At 42.1% G+C, this 18,472-nt stretch overlaps 1 protein-coding gene across 1 annotated transcript in view; it reads right to left on the bottom strand.

Moving 5' to 3' along the window:
• Positions 1–9,889: 9,889 nt before the first annotated feature.
• Positions 9,890–18,472, bottom strand: part of Slc30a10 (solute carrier family 30 member 10) — an 18,927-nt gene continuing 10,344 nt past the window's right edge. The window contains exons 3-4 of the mRNA XM_008826802.2: positions 13,043–13,282; positions 9,890–11,655 (exon numbers count right to left, since the gene is read on the bottom strand). Coding sequence (XP_008825024.1) covers positions 11,168–11,655; positions 13,043–13,282 — 728 coding nt within the window. The 3' untranslated portion in view covers positions 9,890–11,167. The remainder of the gene's footprint in view (positions 11,656–13,042; positions 13,283–18,472) is intronic.

Genomic DNA, 18,472 nt, shown 5'->3' with positions numbered 1-18,472 from the left:
GGCTGAGGATGGAGTTCTCTGGTAGAGCTCTTGCTTAGCATGTGCACGGTCCTGGGTTTGAGCCCCAGTACCAGAAAAAATAGCAAGAATTCAATGCCAATAAGAAAGAAAAATGGGGCCTGGCGAGATAGCTCAGCAGTTTAGAGCACTGGATGCTCTTGCAAAGGACCTAGCACCCACATGGCAGCTAACAACCATCTGTAACTCCAGTTCCAGGGGAATCTGACACCCTGTTCTGACTTCTGCAGGCATTGCACAACACCGATGAGCATACATACACTCAGGCAATACACTCATACACATAAAATAAGAAATAAGAAATATTTTTTAAAAGGCTAGCATCTTTTGTAAACTGAACTTGTAACCTGCGACTTTGTTGATCATTTCTAGGAGTTTTCTGGTAGAATTTTGGGGATCTCTTATATATAATATCATATCATCTACAAATAGGATAATTTGACCTCTTCTTTTCTAATTAACACCCCTTTAATTTTCTTCTCTCGTCTTATTGCTCTAGCTAGAGTTTCAAGCACTATATTGAAAAGGAGTGGAGATAGTGGACAACCTTTTCTGGTTCCTGATTTTAATGGGAATGCTTCCAGTTTTTATGCATTTAGAATGATGTTGGCTGTGGATTTGTTGCACATAGCCTTAATTATGCTGAGGTATATTCCCTCCAGTCCAATTACCTCTAACATGAATGCATGTTAGATTTTGTCAAAGGCCTTTTTTGCATCTATTGAGATGGTCATATGATTTTTGTCTTAAATCAGTTTACATGATTTATTACATTTATTGACATATATCTTGAGCCATCCCTGCATCTCTGGAATAAAGGGAACTTGACATGTGGGTGATCCTTTTGATGCATGTCTGTACTTAATTTGTAAGTATTTTGTTGAGAATTTTTGTGTCTATGTTCATTAGGCCTATAGTTTGTCTTTGCCTGGTTTTGATACTAAAGCAATACTGACTTCACAGAGGAGTTTGGGAGTTCTCCCTCTAACTTTTCTAATAATTTAAGTAGTATTGGTTATAGATCTTCTTTGAATATCTGGTAGAATTCTGCTGTGAATCCATCTGGATCTGGGCTGTTTTTAGTTGAGAGGCTTTGTATTACTGTTTCGATTTTCTTATTTGCTATGGGTCTATTTTTGTTTTGGTTTTGGTTTTGGTTTGGTTTGGTTTTGGTATTTTTGAGACAGTCTCCCTGTAGTCCCAGCTGGCCTGGAACTCGCTATGTAGACCAGGCTGAGCTCCCTCCTAAATGCTGGGATTAAAGGCGTGTGCCACCACACCCGGCTTGTTATTGGTCTATTTAAGTTGTTATCTCTTCTTCATTTAACTGTGGTGGTTCCATTGAATTTAGAAATTCATCCATTTCTTTTAGATTTTCTAATTTAATAAAGTATAAGTTTTTAAAGTATTCCCTTATAATGTTCTGGGTGTCTTTTGTGTCTGTTACGATGTTTTTCCCCTGTCATCTCTGATTTTGATGATTTGGGTTTGCTCTTTTTTTCTTTTGGTTAACTAAATTATTTTGTCTATCTTTTCAAAGAACCAGCTCTTAGATTCATTGATTCTTTGTATTGTTTTCTTTGTTTCTATTTCATTGATTTCTGCTCTGATTTTTATTATTCATCTCTTAGTTTTGGAATGAGTTTGTTCTTGTTTCTCCAGATTCTTGAGTTGTACCATTTTATTGTCATTTATCTTTTAGTATTTTATTTATTATTTTTATTTTATGTGTTGGAGTGTATTGCATGTGTATATGTAAGTAAACCCGCATCATGCAATGCCTGCAGAGGTCAGAAGAGGGCATCAGATCCCCTGGAACTGGCGATTCTTAGCTGCTATATGGGTGCTGGGACTTGAACCCAGGTCCTTCTGCAAGAGCAGCCGATATAACTTCTGAGCTATCTCTTTAGCGTCTTTACTAAGTCATTTATTACTGCTCTTAGGGTCTCCCTGTAGCCCCAGCTGTCCTGGAACTCACTATGTAGACCAGGCTGGCCTTGAACTCACAGAGATCCGCCTGCCTCTGCCTCCCGAGTGCTGGGACTACAGCCTTTGTTGTGTTGTATTATCATTTTCATTTAGTTCCAGGAATACTTTATTTCTTTCTTTGTCCCATTCATTGTTTAGGAGTGTGTTGTTTAATCTCCATGAATTTGTGTAGTTATTGGGGCTTCTTCTGCTGTTGATTTTAAGCTTTATTACATTGTGGTCCAAGAGACTACATAAAATTATTTCAATTTTTGTATTTGTTGAGGTTTGTTTTGTGCCCCATTATGTGGGCAATTTTAGAGAAACATCCATGGACTGCTGAATAAAATGTGTGTTCTTTGGTGTTTGAGTAGACAAGACTATTCTGCAGATGTCTATTGGTCTCTTTGATTTACAATATCATTTAATACAGATGTCTCTCTATTCTTTGTCCAGATGATCAGTCTCTTGGAGAAAGTGGGGTACTGAAGTCACCTACTATTACTGAGTTGAGATTAATCTGAGTCTTGAAGTACAGTCATACTCTTTTTGTGAAACTGGATACATCAGAGTTTGGGAGATATGTTTATGATTGTAATGTCTTCTTGGTTGATTAGTCCATTGATCAAAATGAAGTGATCATCTTTATCTCTTCTGACTGATTTTAGTTTAAAGTATATTTTGTCAGATATTAGAACAGCAACATCTGCTTGATTCATAGTCTAATTTGCTTGAAATATTTTTCCACCTTTTCACCCTAAGATGATGCTTATCCTTGAAGATGAGTTTCTTGACCACAAAAAGATATAATTTATTTCTTAATCCATTCGACTAGCCTGTGTCTTTTTTAAATTTTTTATTCTCTGGTGAGTGAATTTACACTGATGCACAGTGGATACAAATGCTTGCCTGGGACCTAATGGGTACAACAAAATAGTCTGCCTTTTAACTGGGGAATTGAGGCCATTGACATTTGAAGTTATTAGTGAAAGATGTGTATTTTAGCTACCGTCGTTTAATTTTCTGTTTGTGCTCTTAGTCCTATTTTGTGTTTCCATAATTATACTTTCATTTGTTTTCTTTCTGTAGCTTCTTGGGTATGGTCCTTCCTTCCCTCCTTCCTTCGGGCCTTTGAGTTGCTTCAAGTATTCTCTGTGGGGCTGTTTAGTGAGTGTGAATTCTTTCAGCCTATTTATATCATGGAAGATGTTTATTTCTCCTTTGACTATGATAAACAGTTTTGCTGGATAAGGTATTCTGGGTTGGTATCTATGATCATTTAGAGTGTGGAATACTTTGCGGTAGGCATTTCTGGCTTTTATAGTTTGCACTGAAAATCAGCTGTAATTCTGACAGGTTTTCCCTTATATATGATTTGTTTTTCTCTTGCAGCTTTCAATGCCCTCTCTTTGTTCTGTACATTTAGTGTTTTTACTATGACGTGCTGTGGGGAGTTTCTGTTCTGTCCTGCCTAACTGGTGTTCCATGCGCATCTTGTATCTGCATAGGTATGTCCTTACTTAATTTAGGGAAGTTTTCTCCTATAATCTGTTAGAGATCTGGTCAATGCCATTGGTTTGAGATTCTTCTCCTTCCTCTATGCCCGATGCATAGATTTGGTCTTTTCATGATGTCCCACATTTCCTGCATATTCCATTCCTGCTTTTTTTTAGTTTTTCATATTCTTCGCTTGAGCAGTCCAATCCTCCAACTTTATTATCCATTATCAGAAACTTGATATTCTCTTTTCCACTTGATTCAGTCTGGTTGCGAGGTTTTTCTCCTGTCATTTCAAATTGGCTTACTGAGTTTTTCAATCCCATCTTCATTTCAGCTTGAGTTTTCTTCAGTATTTCTACCTCGTCCTTGGATTCACTTTTCACACCCTGAACTGTCTCTGCCGTTTCATTCAGTCAAGTATTTGCATTTTCTTGAGCTTCAGTCAGGAGTCTATTCCTGTCCTCTTTGAGTTTTCTTTGTTTGGTTGGTTTTTCTTTGTGTGTTCTTGTAAAACCTTTGAATTCTTTGATCACGTTTATAATTGTTCTTCTAAGTTCTGTATCCTGGGGTTCCTCTGGGTAGTTTTCATTATAGAACATAAGACTTGGGCGGGGGGAGAAATAGCTCAGTGGTTAAGAACACTGACTGCTCTCAAAGAAGATCCAGGTTCAATTCCCAGTACCCACATGGCAGCTAACAACCCTCTGTAACTCCAGTTCCAGGGCATCTGACGCCCTCTTCTGACCTCCATGGGCATTGCAGAATACAGGTGCACTTACACACATGCAGGCAATACACTCATACACATAAAAAAGACTGGTGGGATTTGGTGGGAATGCATTGTTTTGGTTTTTCACATTAGTGTTTTTGCACTGTGACCTGGGCGTATGGGCTTCTTTTGTTGGTTCTGTGTCTGATATGAAATTCTAGGCTTTGTTGAGTTGAAGTTTGGTTCTGTTTTTATTCTTTTTGTAGCTTGGTTGCTTTCTGATCAGGTATTAGTTGATCTGTGCTTCGAGTTCTCACTTTTGATTTTTTATTGGAGGGACAATATGGTTCCAGGCAGGCTGCTAGGAAGCTCTCTGACGGCACAAATGGACCTGGGCCTGGAGCAGAATGATGGCAACCAAATGGGCAAGTTATGACTAGCTAAATAGTGTAGATGTGAGCCCTGGAACAGTACAAACAGGCCTAGTGCTAAAGCAAGAACATGTGAATTGTTTGAATACCTTTTCTCTGTAAAACACTTTTCTATAACCCAGGTCCACCTGCACCATGGGTCCAATCATGTCTTTCCACCTAGGACATACTGGGGAATGCAATATTTCACTCTGGAAAGCAAAAGCTACAGAGCAAGTATTAAACAACACTCCTGAAAATACTGTACTCCTTTTTTCTGAATGATTTTGAGCATCAGATTATGGCCATGAGGTTGCAGCCCTCTGGCAGGATTCTCCGCAGGGCCCCAGGGTGATAAGAGACCTGCTGTTATCATCACCCTTACCAGCAGCCACTATCAAAGCTGGCCACTCTCGAGTCTTTTCTGCCCTCAGCTTACATGGGCAGATGTTCTAAGTCCTATGTAAATATACATCTGCATCTCCAAGCCTCACTAAACCACGGAAGGTATAGCATATTTTGGCCCTAAATTCATTATCATTCTAGCCTGGACACATTTGTGACCTTGTGATGAAAATAGAAGGAAAAAGCACTTCCTTCCTGTCCTACACCAGACAGGACTCCATTTCCACACACAGGAAGAGTCCAGGTCAGAGTGGTCCACAGAGGGGCAGGGCGCACACTAACACAGAAGAGAAAGAAACAGGTAGAAAGGAGCTGCAGAGAGGAAATAACTTGGCAAATGCAACCGAAAAGGTGAAGTGTCTTTTGGCATGCAAGCAACAGACTCTGAGTATAATTCCCATTCCCCAGTTCCTGTTGAACTACACTTACTAAACCAAGCTTTTCAGGTGCCTCTGTGTGCTGCTTGTCAGCTGAAGGTGACCGGTGGGGCCCAGATAAGAGGGGCCTCAGTGAGGAGTGGAAGGGACTTTTCTTTCGCCTAGAATAAAGGGAACAAGGGGGCAGGCAGGAGGAAGTTCAGAGGTAAGCCAGTGGCTTCTGTACCAGTTGGGGTTAAGGTGATGAAGCTGAACCTGACAGACATTGCAGGAGGAGTGTGAAGAGACATCAAATGAAAACAACGAAAATCAAACTAAACCAAGGGATTACTAGGTAACGAATCTGCCAAGACAAATGACAAAGACGAGTTCAGCTGCTTTGACCTGCTTGATTTTCACAAACATCTAAGACATGTTTCTAGTTTTCAAAACTTTTTATTTACAGCACCATTGCACATCTTTCACCTTCAAAAGGTATGCAGATATACATCCATTGGGAGGGGATTCACATGTATTTGGTGAGGAGTTACACAAACTCTTAAAATTTTACCAGTCCACCCAAATGCCACAATTACACTTTGGCAGACTTGCCCATGAGGACAGAGGGAGGGCTTTAAGCAACAAAACTCCACAATACTGTAACATAACCTCAGACCTCCAGGAAGGGGCCACTCTCCCTGAACAGTCATTCTTTCTAGCTTCTTCTCATTAGAATTCAGAGTAAGTTCCGTGTCACTGGCCTGAAGGTGCCAGGTCTACCAAGAGGCTGACTATTTAGCAAACATTCAAGAAACTTAAAGGAAAATCCAGAATAAAACAAAAAGAGAAGGAATGCCAGAAAAATACCATCTGCAGTGACTAGACTCCAAAGTCTAAGAACATTTGCATACACCTAGGATTGGGTCTGATGTGAGTTCCATTTAAGAAGCTAATTTCCTAGTTCAATAACTTTGTTCCCACCTGTGACCACTTGGTGTAAATATGCTCAGAAACACAAAAAGCAACAGTATATCAGGCAGAGGCCAGAACTATAGAACAGGCGCGCTGTTACTACTGGTCACAAACTAAATTCAAAACCCAAGTCCCTCCTTTTTTTGAGACCGCACTTCATCTAGACTAACCAGCCTCAAATTCACTGTGTAGTCAAGGATAATTTGAACTTGCTCCTGCCTCAACCTCCCAAGTGCCAGATGACAGGCGTGAGCAACCACACCCACACTCGTGTTTCTTAACTACTCTTCTCTGCAGTCTTTAATTACAAGAGTATAAGAATACATGTAAATGCCAGATACTTTAAAATTCAGTTCATATATTTTGCCCTTGCAGAGAAAATAGGATTTTGGCCAGAAGCAGTAAAGATTTTTTAATGTCTAAACTTGTCCTAAGCACACAGATGAACTACTTACTAGGAAGTAACAACAAGAATGATCATCAAATTTAAAATTGGAAATTTGCTTTGCTGTATTGTTTTGGTTTTGAGATGGGATCTTGCTAGATATGTAACCCAGTCTGGTCTCAAATTTATCGTGCCTCAGCCACCTGAGTACTGGGATTATAGGCATGCACCGCTTCATAATTGATCATTTTATTTTTTTAATATTTTATTATTTTTATTTTATGTGCATGAGTGTATTGCTCACATGCATGTAAGTGCACCACATGCAAGCAATCCCCACAGAGGTCAGAAGAGGGCATTGGGTCCCCTGGAACTGGAGTTACAGTTGTAAGCCACCAAGTGGGTGCTGGGAATCAAACCTCGGTCCTCTGTAAGAGTTAAAGAATCATCATGGAAGATTGAAAGCAAATGCGTTTTTATTCATTTCATTCACTGTCCTCAGGGCTAATCTGTAAAATGCAATTTGAAAGCCTTTTTTTCAATATTTTATTTATTTTTATTTTATGTGTATGAGTGTTTTGCCTACATGTAGGTGAGTGCACCCATGTTGTGCGATGCCCTCGGAGGACAGAAGAGGCTGTTGGAGCCCCTGGAACTGGAGTATGGACAGTTGTTAGCTGCCATGTAGGTGATGGGACTCAAACCCGGGTCTTCTGCAAGAACAACCAGCGTTCTTAACTGCTGAGCCATCTCTAAAGTCTTTTTTTTTAAGGTGGTTTTTTTTTTCTCCAAATGTCAAAAAATTCTACCTAAAACAATGGTAATTTTCACAAGTAGTTTGCTCTCACCTTTAAAAACATTGCTTGGCTCAGAGTGTAGCTCAGTGGTAGCGTGTATAAGGCTCTGGGTTCAAGCCTCAGTAACAACAAATGACATAAACTTGGAAACATTGCTTGCAAACGTGAATCATAATCCAGGTGTGGTGGTGCATGCCTATAATCCCGTGACTAGGGAGACTAAAGGTTGAAGAGTTGGGTTTTGTAAAAAGGGAATCCTGTAGGATAGATGGCATTACAAACACTGTTGGGCTTGAGGGTGGGCTTCCAGCAACAACATCTAAGCCTGGTCACAGCTAGTGGTTTAGAAGCAGGAGGTAAAACCCTTCCCCAGGAAATACATGGCAGCGCCTAGAGGACCTTTTCGTTCTCATGGCTTGGGGAGATGATACTGGCATTTGTGACCAGAAGCCAGGGATGCTACTAAACACCCTGTAGTACACAGCTTGGTCCCACCACACCCAATTCAGAATGCCAGTATGTCAAAATGGAGAGCCCATGGCTTAAACCCAACAAGTGCTACTTCCCAGGGCAGCTCCTGATAATAATTCCAATGATCATAAGCCCTAGTGAATCTCTTGACATTCAAAATATCCACTCCTGTTCAATTTTGGAGCTCCTAATTTATAGCAAGAATTCTTTTTATCAACAATGGACATTGGTAACCCTGTGGGTCAGGAAATAAATATCCGTTATTTAAAAAAAAAAAAACTGGAAGTTGGAAAATGAAACAGACTAAGAACTTCCTATAACTGGTGCTGAAGTAGTGTAGAAAAGACATGGTCCGCTGAAAAATAAGGGCAGGAGGGCAATGGAAAATGCTAGAAGGGCAGAGAACAAGTTAGCATTCAGGACACCTACAGAGGGTGCCACGGAAGTTATAAAAAACATTTCCAGACCTGGGGACATAGCTCAGTAGTAGAACACATGCCTCCTGAACATGAAGGCCCTGGAGATTGAGCACCGCCATATTAGGAAAGAAAATAAAAAAGAAGGAGGAAGGGAAGAAGAGAGAGCTCTAGGGCAGGGGAGGGGGAAGGAGAGTATTTTCTGGAATGAATTTAAGCACACAAGAACACAAACTGAATGGCAGTGTTTTCCTAAGCTCAAAGAAATTGTGTTGTAAATATATTGTCTACCAGATGCTACTATTATCCAGCATAGCTGATTCAGAGGGGAAAAAATACCTTGTGCTTCCTCCAGAGAACAGGCAAGACAAAGATCCAGGAAACTCCAAGTAAAACTAGTACACAGTAGACATCACGGTGCTGAAGGTGGTACGTACAACCCTTCTCACAAAATCACTATACCTACTCAGCTTCCTTGATTATTAAATGCACTCAGTCACACTGCCTTCCAAAAGTAATGTTTCTTGCCTATAATTTGGTATGCAGCTGTCAATCAAAATGGTTTTCTGAGGTTAAATTTAACTATGTTAAAATTAAGTGCCCTTTTCTTTCCAGAAAAAAAAAATACTTCAGAGATTAAAGTATTTGTTTACATTATTTACATGCAAACTAAAATACACTCCTTTAGCCAGCATCAGGAAAACTGTGAAATTATAATGTTTTCCTTTCAATAATGGCAGAATAATATGAATTCAAATTTGGAAGTTAGAGACAGGTTTCTACTTTGACTCAGACTAAGGCATTTCCAACAGTGTTTATGTAGAAGAATTTGACTCACATTTCACAGAGGTGAGTTTCTTAGAGAATCTTCTCATTTATGTGAGTGTGGACATCACACATTGGATAATAAAAGTATAAATTTTGTCTTATTCTTTGCTCCTTTCCTAGATTAAAAAGTGCCTTGGGCATATTTTCTATTTACTTATGATCAATCTAAACTTAAAGAACTATTTAAAGAACAAAGAATTCTTCCACTACTGATCAGAGCTGCTTACTTCTCAGCTTTCACATTAGACTAAAACACAAAAGTCTTTTGGAACAGGATCTCATTAGTTTGCCCTGGCTAGTACATTGAATCCCAGGGTCAAGTGATCCTCCTCAGCCTCCTGAGTAGCTGAGACTAACAGATATGTGCCACACACACCCCCATGCTCATCAAAGACAATTTTTAATAATGTTTGCACTGGAAAACATGGATGATATTTCTGTGACTATCCACTACTTCTGAGAACCCCTATGCAGTTTATATAAATAAGACTCAACTCAGAGAGGATCACTTTCAGTTAGTCTTATAATCTGTTGAATAAGATGCTAGCTCCCTAAGTCAGGCACCCCTCCTGTTCTGGAACCTATAGGAGACTTTTAAACACTGATGCCTAACCAAGGCATTAAACACATGACAGATGCTTTCCACTACTAATATGGTTCAGTTATGTGTCTGAATCAGATTCTGATCAATTTATTTGTACTTGGTAATACCGGGCAGAGACATAAAATTCTAAGCTCCTCCAAATATATTGAAAGTAGCAATCAAATTAATTTTTATTTCTCCTTTGGAAATCAACTTCTCCATCCAGTTAGTTGTTGTCAACTATAATAAATACTTTAAAATATTTTTAATTACAGGAAAGACAGCCTAGCTTATTTATTTGGCAGGAATTGGTACCCAATGGCACGTCTTCTGACCCAGGAATATTCTTTTTCCCCTGGCAATGCTGCTTTGATCAACACGGTCATACAAAAGAAGGCGCTAAGAACATTCAGACAAGAAAACCATTATCTGAACACTAAATGACAGCAATTCTTCCTGGAGACTCTCAAAGACAGTAAGTATGTATGGAGGAGCATTTAAGGGGGCAGCAGTGTAACCTCGCACTGCCACATGGAAAGAATGTAGTGTATAGTTAAAACACACTATAGCTGCAGTTCAGTTCCCAGTAGAAAGTAAACATTACTCACTTCGCACCTCACAAAATGGAGAGCCCAAACCCATTTTTTCTCACCACCCCAGAAAATTCTACCTCCTCTAATGCTCTGAGGACATTTTCTACCCTAATACATTCTTTTTTCCCACCTTTATTTGACATGTTCATTTTGCATTATCCAAAACCAAAACTAAGCAAATATACGTCTGCAGTGCCACAAATGCCTTACTTTTATCTTTGACGATCTTGGACAGAAACGGGAGAGAGCACAGCCATTCTGGTGTGTCAGTTTTTTTGGCACACTTAGTCTATGAGCTCAGAGAGTCTGCTAGAAGTTCTGATCAGTTTAAAAACAAGGCTTAAAAGGTGCAGCTCATTAACAGAGCTTACTTAACATACATGAGGACCTGGATTCAATTCCCCAGCACCACAAGAAAAACAAGAATGACTTTGAATCCAGTGCCCACAGTCATCGAGTTTGAGCCCTCAACATCCCTGATATATACAACATTAGTGCAGTTCACCTTAGAAAATGCACGTTCAAACTAAAGCTGGTGCAGAGCAGCATGAGCTACCAAGGGTAATGGGAAGGGGTTAGTCCACATGACAATCAACAGGTATACTTCACCCATGTCCCCAACACCCAACCTGTACTGACACAGAGTGCACACACCAAGTGTAGTTAGAGCCCACAACCCACAAAGCTCTTCCCACAAGTCGAGCTGGTGATTCCAAAGTGCTTGTCTACCTAGTCTGATTCTATGTGGGTACCAGACTAAAAATGAGTACTGTTTTCATAACATTGTTCCTCCTGAGTTTTACTGAGGCTTTGTCCGTGGTCCCTCACACAACCATCCAAAACCACATCAATGGCCACTTCTGGGGCATCTCTTATGTTTCGGTATGTCTCTAGAGCTGGTCCACCATTGTGCTCTGCACAGCCGTTGACGTGAGCCAGTGGCAGCGCTCCTGGGGGGCAACACAGCTTCTTAGCGCAGCTCTGAGAGATGCAGGGGGTGCTGCAGTTCAACAGGAAGTCCTTCTGCACCAGGGCCTCCTTCAAGTCCACGGCTTCAAACTGTATCGTCACATTGTGGATTCCTGCACTGTGGAAGATTTCTCTGATCTTTCTGCTGGCCTCCTGGTACCCCGTGTCCTTCTGGTACTTGATGTGCAGGGTGGCGATGATCTTCCCACTCACAAGTTCCCAGATGTGCACTTCATGCATGCTGCTAATTCCAGGCACTGCATCGACCTTGCTCACTAGAATAGAGAAGAGCAAACAACAGCAGATTGTGGGTGCTGGAACGGAAAAATGGAACCATGGGAGGGGCGTGGAATCTAAGCATGCTCACCACGAATGTAGAGATGTATGTTCACCAAGACCACCAAAAAGAAAGAGTTTTCCCTCTATGACTCCATTTCCCCACACTCTTTCTCCTCTCTGAATTCCTATACTACACAGTTTTAACCTATAAAAATGAATTCAAGAACCTAAGGCAGGAGATTGCAAGTTCAAGACCAGCCTGGGCTATATAGCAAGTTCTAAGTTAGTCTGGGCTACATGTCAAGAGTCTGTTCCAGGCCAGCCTGGACTACATAAGGAAATTCTATCTAAAAGACAAAAGGATCATATGAATGAAGCATAGCAGCACATGCCTGTAATTTCAGCACTTGGAAAGCAGAGGCAGGAGGATTACTGCAAGTTCAAGGTCAGCCTGATTTACATAGCAAGTTCAGAAATGGCCAGGACAACATTTGACATAGGGAGACAGTATGCCAAATAAATAAGATAGATAGATGATAGATAGATAGATAGATAGATAGATAGGTGATAGATGATAGAAAATAAATAAATAAACAAACAAATAAATAAATAATAATAAATAAGGTAGTTTAACAATATGGACCAAAAGCATTTTGGAAATTCTAATTCTAGGGATTTATTTTAAAGGGAATAATCACAAAAAAGTCTACCAATGCCCTTGGAGGTCAGAAGAGGGCATCAGATGCCCTGGAACTGGAGTTAGGGATGGTTGTTAGCAGTCATGTGGGTGCTGGGAATCAAACCCGTCCTCTGCAAGAGCAGCCAGTGCTCTTAACCGCTGAGCCATCTCTCCAGCCCTGAGAGTTTGACTTCTATCTGAGAAAAGCAAATGGATTCATTCATGAATACAAGAAGAACCTGAAATTAAAACACTATCCTTTTTACAGTATTATGCACCACAGAGTAACTTCCACAACCATAAAAGTCAACTAACCGGAAGGCAGGGTCTAGAATGTTAATGACTCATCATTTTTTAGAAAAAAAAAAAAAGGACTGTAAAATCAAAGTCTTACAGAAGTGACCTTATTTGTAGTTAAAATAATCTTTGGCATGGGGTCAAATAGTCCAGCGGTCGTACTGCCCAGGCATTACATTCTCAATGAGCAGGCGAGTCACAGAATCAGGTCTCAAAGGACCTTTGGCTCTCAGAGCTTCAAACCATCATGCCAGGAAGGTTGCAAGCCACCTGAAGCATGCCTCCATCACAAGCTGATCTTGGGTGCTCCAGAAGGCATCAATCAAACACTGCTCTGTGACCACAACCCTCTGGCTTGACCTCCCTTAAATTTACAGTGGTCCCCAGACACAGTGCAGTCCACTTACTCAGATCTTCCATGTTGACTCCCTTGGGGACCATCTGCAGCAAGATGACAGCAGTCTCCTTTATGAGTGGGAAGGCAGATGACAAAATAATGATGACCATGACAACAGTCAGACTGGGGTCAATGTAGCATTGCCAGTTACACGGGTCTTCACGTCCCAGGGGACGGACATAGAATATGATGGCCGTGATGACTACAACCACAGACCCCAAGGCGTCTCCCATCACATGCAAAAGAACACCTGCGAAGAAGGAAGATGGACCAGTAAAACCCAGAGCCCGGTGTTGGAGCACGTGATGATCATCAACCTAACTTCCAAACTTATGAAGGCCCGTCACTGTCTTCTGTTAGAACATGGAATAGATCGGAATTTAAAAATTAAAAAGTAGGTAGGGGTTGGAAAGATGGCTCAGGGTTAAAAGAACCAGCTGCTCTTGCAGAGGACTCAGGTTCGAGTCCCAGCACCCACACGGCAGCTAACAGTCATCTATAACTCCAGTTCCGCGGCAATTTGACACTCTTTTTTGACCTCTGTGGGCACTGCACAACACGGTTGCACTTACATACATGCAGGCAATATACTCATATACATAAAAAATTTTAATTTAAAAAATAAGCCAGGTATGGTGATATACCTTGTAATCCCAGCACTTGGGAAGCAGAGGAAGGAGGATGGTCTAGGTTCCGTAGTGAGACTCCATCTCAAAACAAACAAAATAGCAATGACATCTACTCAGAAAATAAAATCCCAAGCCAGGGTTGGTGAGATGGCTCAGCAGGGTAAGGGCACATGTGCCTGCTGCCAGCCCTGGCAACCTGGGTTCCATCTTCAGGGTGCACATGGTGTTGAAAGCAATCAATTCCTGCAGATTGTCTTCTGTCCTCTGACATCCACATGCATACCCACGTATATACACACATGCACACAAAAATGTAATGAAAACCATTTAAACAGCCAGGTGTGATGGTGCACACCTATAATCCCAGCACTTCGGAGACAGGGCGGGCATGTCTCTGTGAGTTTGAGGCCACTCTCATTTACATAGTAAGTTCCAGGCCAGCCAAGGCTACATAGTGAGACCCTATCTCAAAAACAAATAAATTTTAAAAACTAAATCTCAGCACTCAGGAGGCAGAAACAGGTGGATCTCTGTGAGTTCAAGGCCAGCCTGGTTGTCACAGTTCCAGGCCAGCTGAAGGCGTAGGATCCTCTGGAACTGAAGTTACAAATGGTTGTTAGCTTCCATGTGGGTGCTGGGATCCAAACCTAGGTCCTCTGCAGGAGCAGCCAGACCCTATCTCAAAAACAAACAGACCCTATCTCAAAAAATAATAATCCCATGCCACCAACCCAGGACCCAGAAAGCACAGGAAAACGATGACCCTAGGAAGACCCCAGGATGGCTGTCATCTGCAGGAAGTGACTGTGACATCCCGTAGTGCCATATTACTGTTACCCAGCACCCATCAAAGGGTGCCGTGATGGGAAACAAGCTGTGTAACTGATCTGTTATTCTTTCAGACAATCGTCTGTACTTTCTTTCAAATTGTTGTCTTGTTTTTGTGTAATAAGGTCTCATTGTATAGCCCAGGCTGGCCTAAAACTCCAGACCTTCCTGATTCAGTATCCTAAGTGCTAGCGTACACAGGCATGTACCACCATACCTGGCTTCAAAGTTTGCTTCTTTATTACATCTATGAATCACATATGGGTGGAGTGGGTGTTCTGCAGAATCACTAATGAGCTTAGCACAATGGAGGTGCCATCATCTTTTATTGCTATTACCGTGACAGTGCTGGTGTAGAACATGGAGGCCTGTACACACAAGGCAAGCAATCTGCTAACTGCCCTACGCCTTCAGGCCTTACTTTAAACTTTCTTATTTTGTTTTGTCTTTTTGAGATAGGGACTCCCTGTAGCCCAGCTGGCCTATACAGACCAGGTTGCTATATAGACCAGGTTGGCTCGATCTCACAGAGATCTTCCTGCCTCTGCCCCACATCCCCCTGAATGCTGTATCAAAGGCATGTGTCGCCACAGCTGGCTAAGTTACACTTTCTTAAGAGGAGACAGCACTATGCTACATCAAGAACGCTTCTTCTGATTCTTTGGTGTCCCTCCACCCTAATCCCTCCCCCCTTTCCCTTGGAGACACCAGCCTGCTTCTCACTGGCCTGTTGTAATTTCAGTGGCATTTGGTTTAAGAAGGCCTGAAGAAGAGGGACATCGGTAAAGTTTCCACTGCATAAAAAGCCATTTGTCCCAATAACATAAAATTCTAGAGGCTGGAGAGATAGCTCAATGGCTAAGAACACTGGCTGCTCCTGCAGAGGACCTAGGTTTGGATCCCAGCACCCACATGGAAGCTAACAACCATCTGTAACTTCAGTTCCAGAGGATCCTACGCCTTCTGCTGGGCATTGTACACACGTAGTACATTTACATACATGCAGGCAAAACACTCACATAAAACAAAAATCAATCAATCAAAAATTTCTTAATTCTACCTATAAGGGTAAAATTGTGGGTTCCTTAATTAAGGGAATTGCTCTAAAGGTACAAATTAATTCATTTATTGCAGAAAATATGCAGTCCTCAGCAAAGAAGGTCAAGATGTGGGGCTGTTGACATGCATTTAAATTAGGATTTAGTAAATTTGGTGAAAATATGGTCAGAGGGATCATAAGAGATAAACACGGAGCAGTTGCTTTCCTGAAAGGAACACTAGAATTTTGCTCCTTGGACTCAGAGCCGCAGCCGCAGCCGCAGCCACAGAGCTTGTGGAAACAGCCTCACACTCACATGGGTCCTGACATGACCTGAGGATGGGACATGACCCAGCACACAAAATCACTCAAACTAAGAGCTTCAAACCTTTGTGTTCACATTAAGGACATCTGTGGCAAGTCATGGAGATGGCTCAGTGAGTAAAAGTGCTTGCTGCCAAGTGATGACCTGCATTCCATCCCCAAAACCATATGGTAAAAGGAAGGGAGAACTGACTCCCACAAGCTGTTCTCGCGCTCCACTCCACCCCCCACCCCACCCCACCCCCGCGCGCACACACACACACGATATTATTTTCTGAAGAAAAAACATCCGAGACTGGGAACACCTATAATTGCATCACTCAGGAGGCTAAGGCAAGAGGATCAAAAACTCAAGGCTATCCTGGGCAACATGGAGATTTCCAGGCCAACTAGGGCTACAGAGAATTTCAAGCCCACCTAGGCTACATAGAAAGACTCTGTCTCAAAACAACTACAATAAAATTTTTTTTTTTTAATTTTAAACTACGAAACTGCCCAGGGCATAAAGGCCATGGGTATCCAAAAAGCCACCAAGTATCTGAAAAATGTCACTTTATAGAAGGAATGTGTGTCATTCCATCATGACAGTGTTGTAGGCAGCAGGTATATCCAGGCCAAACACTGGGGCTGGGTACAGGGCATGTGGCCCAGAAAACACACTTTGTATGTGCTTTAAACAAAACAACAAAACTAAAGCAGAGAGCGTACTGCTGAACTTGAGGGTCTGGGCAGAGACCCTAGTCAGGGAACACCTCCAGGCAGACAAAGCAGAACTTTCAGAGCTCATGGTGGGTTTGAAACACACTGGTGCCCCACCACCACCACCACCACCTGCAGACGCTCCTCATGGAGAAGGAATAAACTGAACCAGAAGAAAATGAGATCTCAGAAGGAACCGAAACAACACAGGCTTATGGCACAGGGAGAGAGTATAAGTAAAATAACTCCAACAGCCGAGAAAGACAGACGGAGAGGCATGGAAAGAGGACGCGGGAGGGGACTTGCAGGCCCCTGAGAGTCACTGTTCACACATCTTTAATCCCAACACTTGGGAGGCAGAGGCAGGCGGATCTCTGTGAGTTTGAGGCCAGCCTGGCCTACATAGGGAGTTCCAGACCAGCCCGGGCTACAGGGAGACCGTGCCTCAAACACAGAAAAATAAATAAATGAATGAATGAAGCAGCAGAGGGGCTGAGTGGCTGAGGAAACTGCCTGTGGCACAGAGTAGCTAAATTACTTGCCCAAAATCACATGGTGAGGGAATCTAATCTGGCATTTGAGCAAGATTCCCCAGGTGATTTGAATGCAAATAGAAGTTTTCAAAGGACTATTCTAGAAGAAAATATGTGTATTAAAGAAGGTCTGCTTGGTCTCCCCAGGTATCCCTCAGGTTCACTCAGGAGAATTAATAATAATCCCAATTATTAACTATTTACTCCAAGTCAAGACTGAATAGCCTCACTTGGAAGGTGTTTGAATTGAGCAAAGTATTACTGTGGGTAACACTTCCAGCTTCCAGGGTACATGGCATTCTATTCACATACTAACTGCCTTTAGTTCCTTTTGGCTGATTACTTAAAGCAACAGGGACACTGATTCCATATGTACATGAAACACTCCCACTTTCTAATTCATGCCTCCCTTCCCCACCAAAGGTCCTTCTTCCTCCCTAGTCCCTGTCTGAGCTACAGGAGAGACCACAGGACCTTCCCAGGAACTTCCCGCAGGCCTGCCCACCAGGCAGGAACTGAAGACGCTTTAGCTTCTCAAAGACAGTGGCAAGTACTAGCATCCAAAAACTACTCTCCTATGCACACTTGTCTCCAACTGTTAGCCTCACTTTCTCCTTTAGACCGTAAGTCTACACAGGTCGTGCCTGGGGGCACTTTCTGAAGGCAGACAGTGGAGGCTCTCAATGCAGCATAACTAACTCCTAAAGACTCCTGTCTTCTATTTCATATGGCTATGAAATGCTACCCAGCACGTATATGTATGCATGAAGCATGAGGTGCTGTGTGTGTGTGTGTGTGTGTGTGTGTGTGTGTTGTATTCACGTGCATGTGCAAGTACACATACCTCTGCATGCCTGTGGAGGCCAGAAGAGGACGTCAGGTGTCCTGCTCTATCACTCTCTGCCTTAGTCCTCTGAGACAGTCTCTCACTGAGCCTGGAGCTAGGCTGGCAGGTAGCAAGGCCCAGTCATCCTCCAGGGTGTTCAGAGCCATACCCAGCAGTTGTTGGTTTGGGGGGTTGTTTTTTTTTTAAACCTGAGTATTGGGGATTAGAATTCAAATTCTACTAGGAGAACTCTACTAGCAGAATTTAGGGTCCAAACTATTGTGAACTTCAGTTGGAAAAAGTCGCTCGATGGGGATAGTGCTCACTGGTAGAGTGTATTTATCCTGGGTTCAATCCCCAGCATCAAAATCGACAACAATAAAACCCACTGAAAGCATCAATACATAAATTCTTTATCTCTCCCCTTCCCTCTCCCTCCCTCCCTCTCTACCTCTCCCTCTTCCTCTCCTTACCAGATGAAAATCAACAACTGTGAAGAAATACTTCATCAGAGATTTCTTTTCAGATGGTGTCGCGTGGCCCTTCATCTGTTTATGATTAC

The sequence above is a fragment of the Nannospalax galili genome, unplaced genomic scaffold (assembly GCF_000622305.1).
Source record: "Nannospalax galili isolate Female #2095 unplaced genomic scaffold, S.galili_v1.0 scaffold592, whole genome shotgun sequence".
NCBI classification, from domain to species: Eukaryota; Metazoa; Chordata; class Mammalia; order Rodentia; family Spalacidae; genus Nannospalax; species Nannospalax galili.
This window is presented reverse-complemented; position numbering and strand designations above follow the sequence as displayed.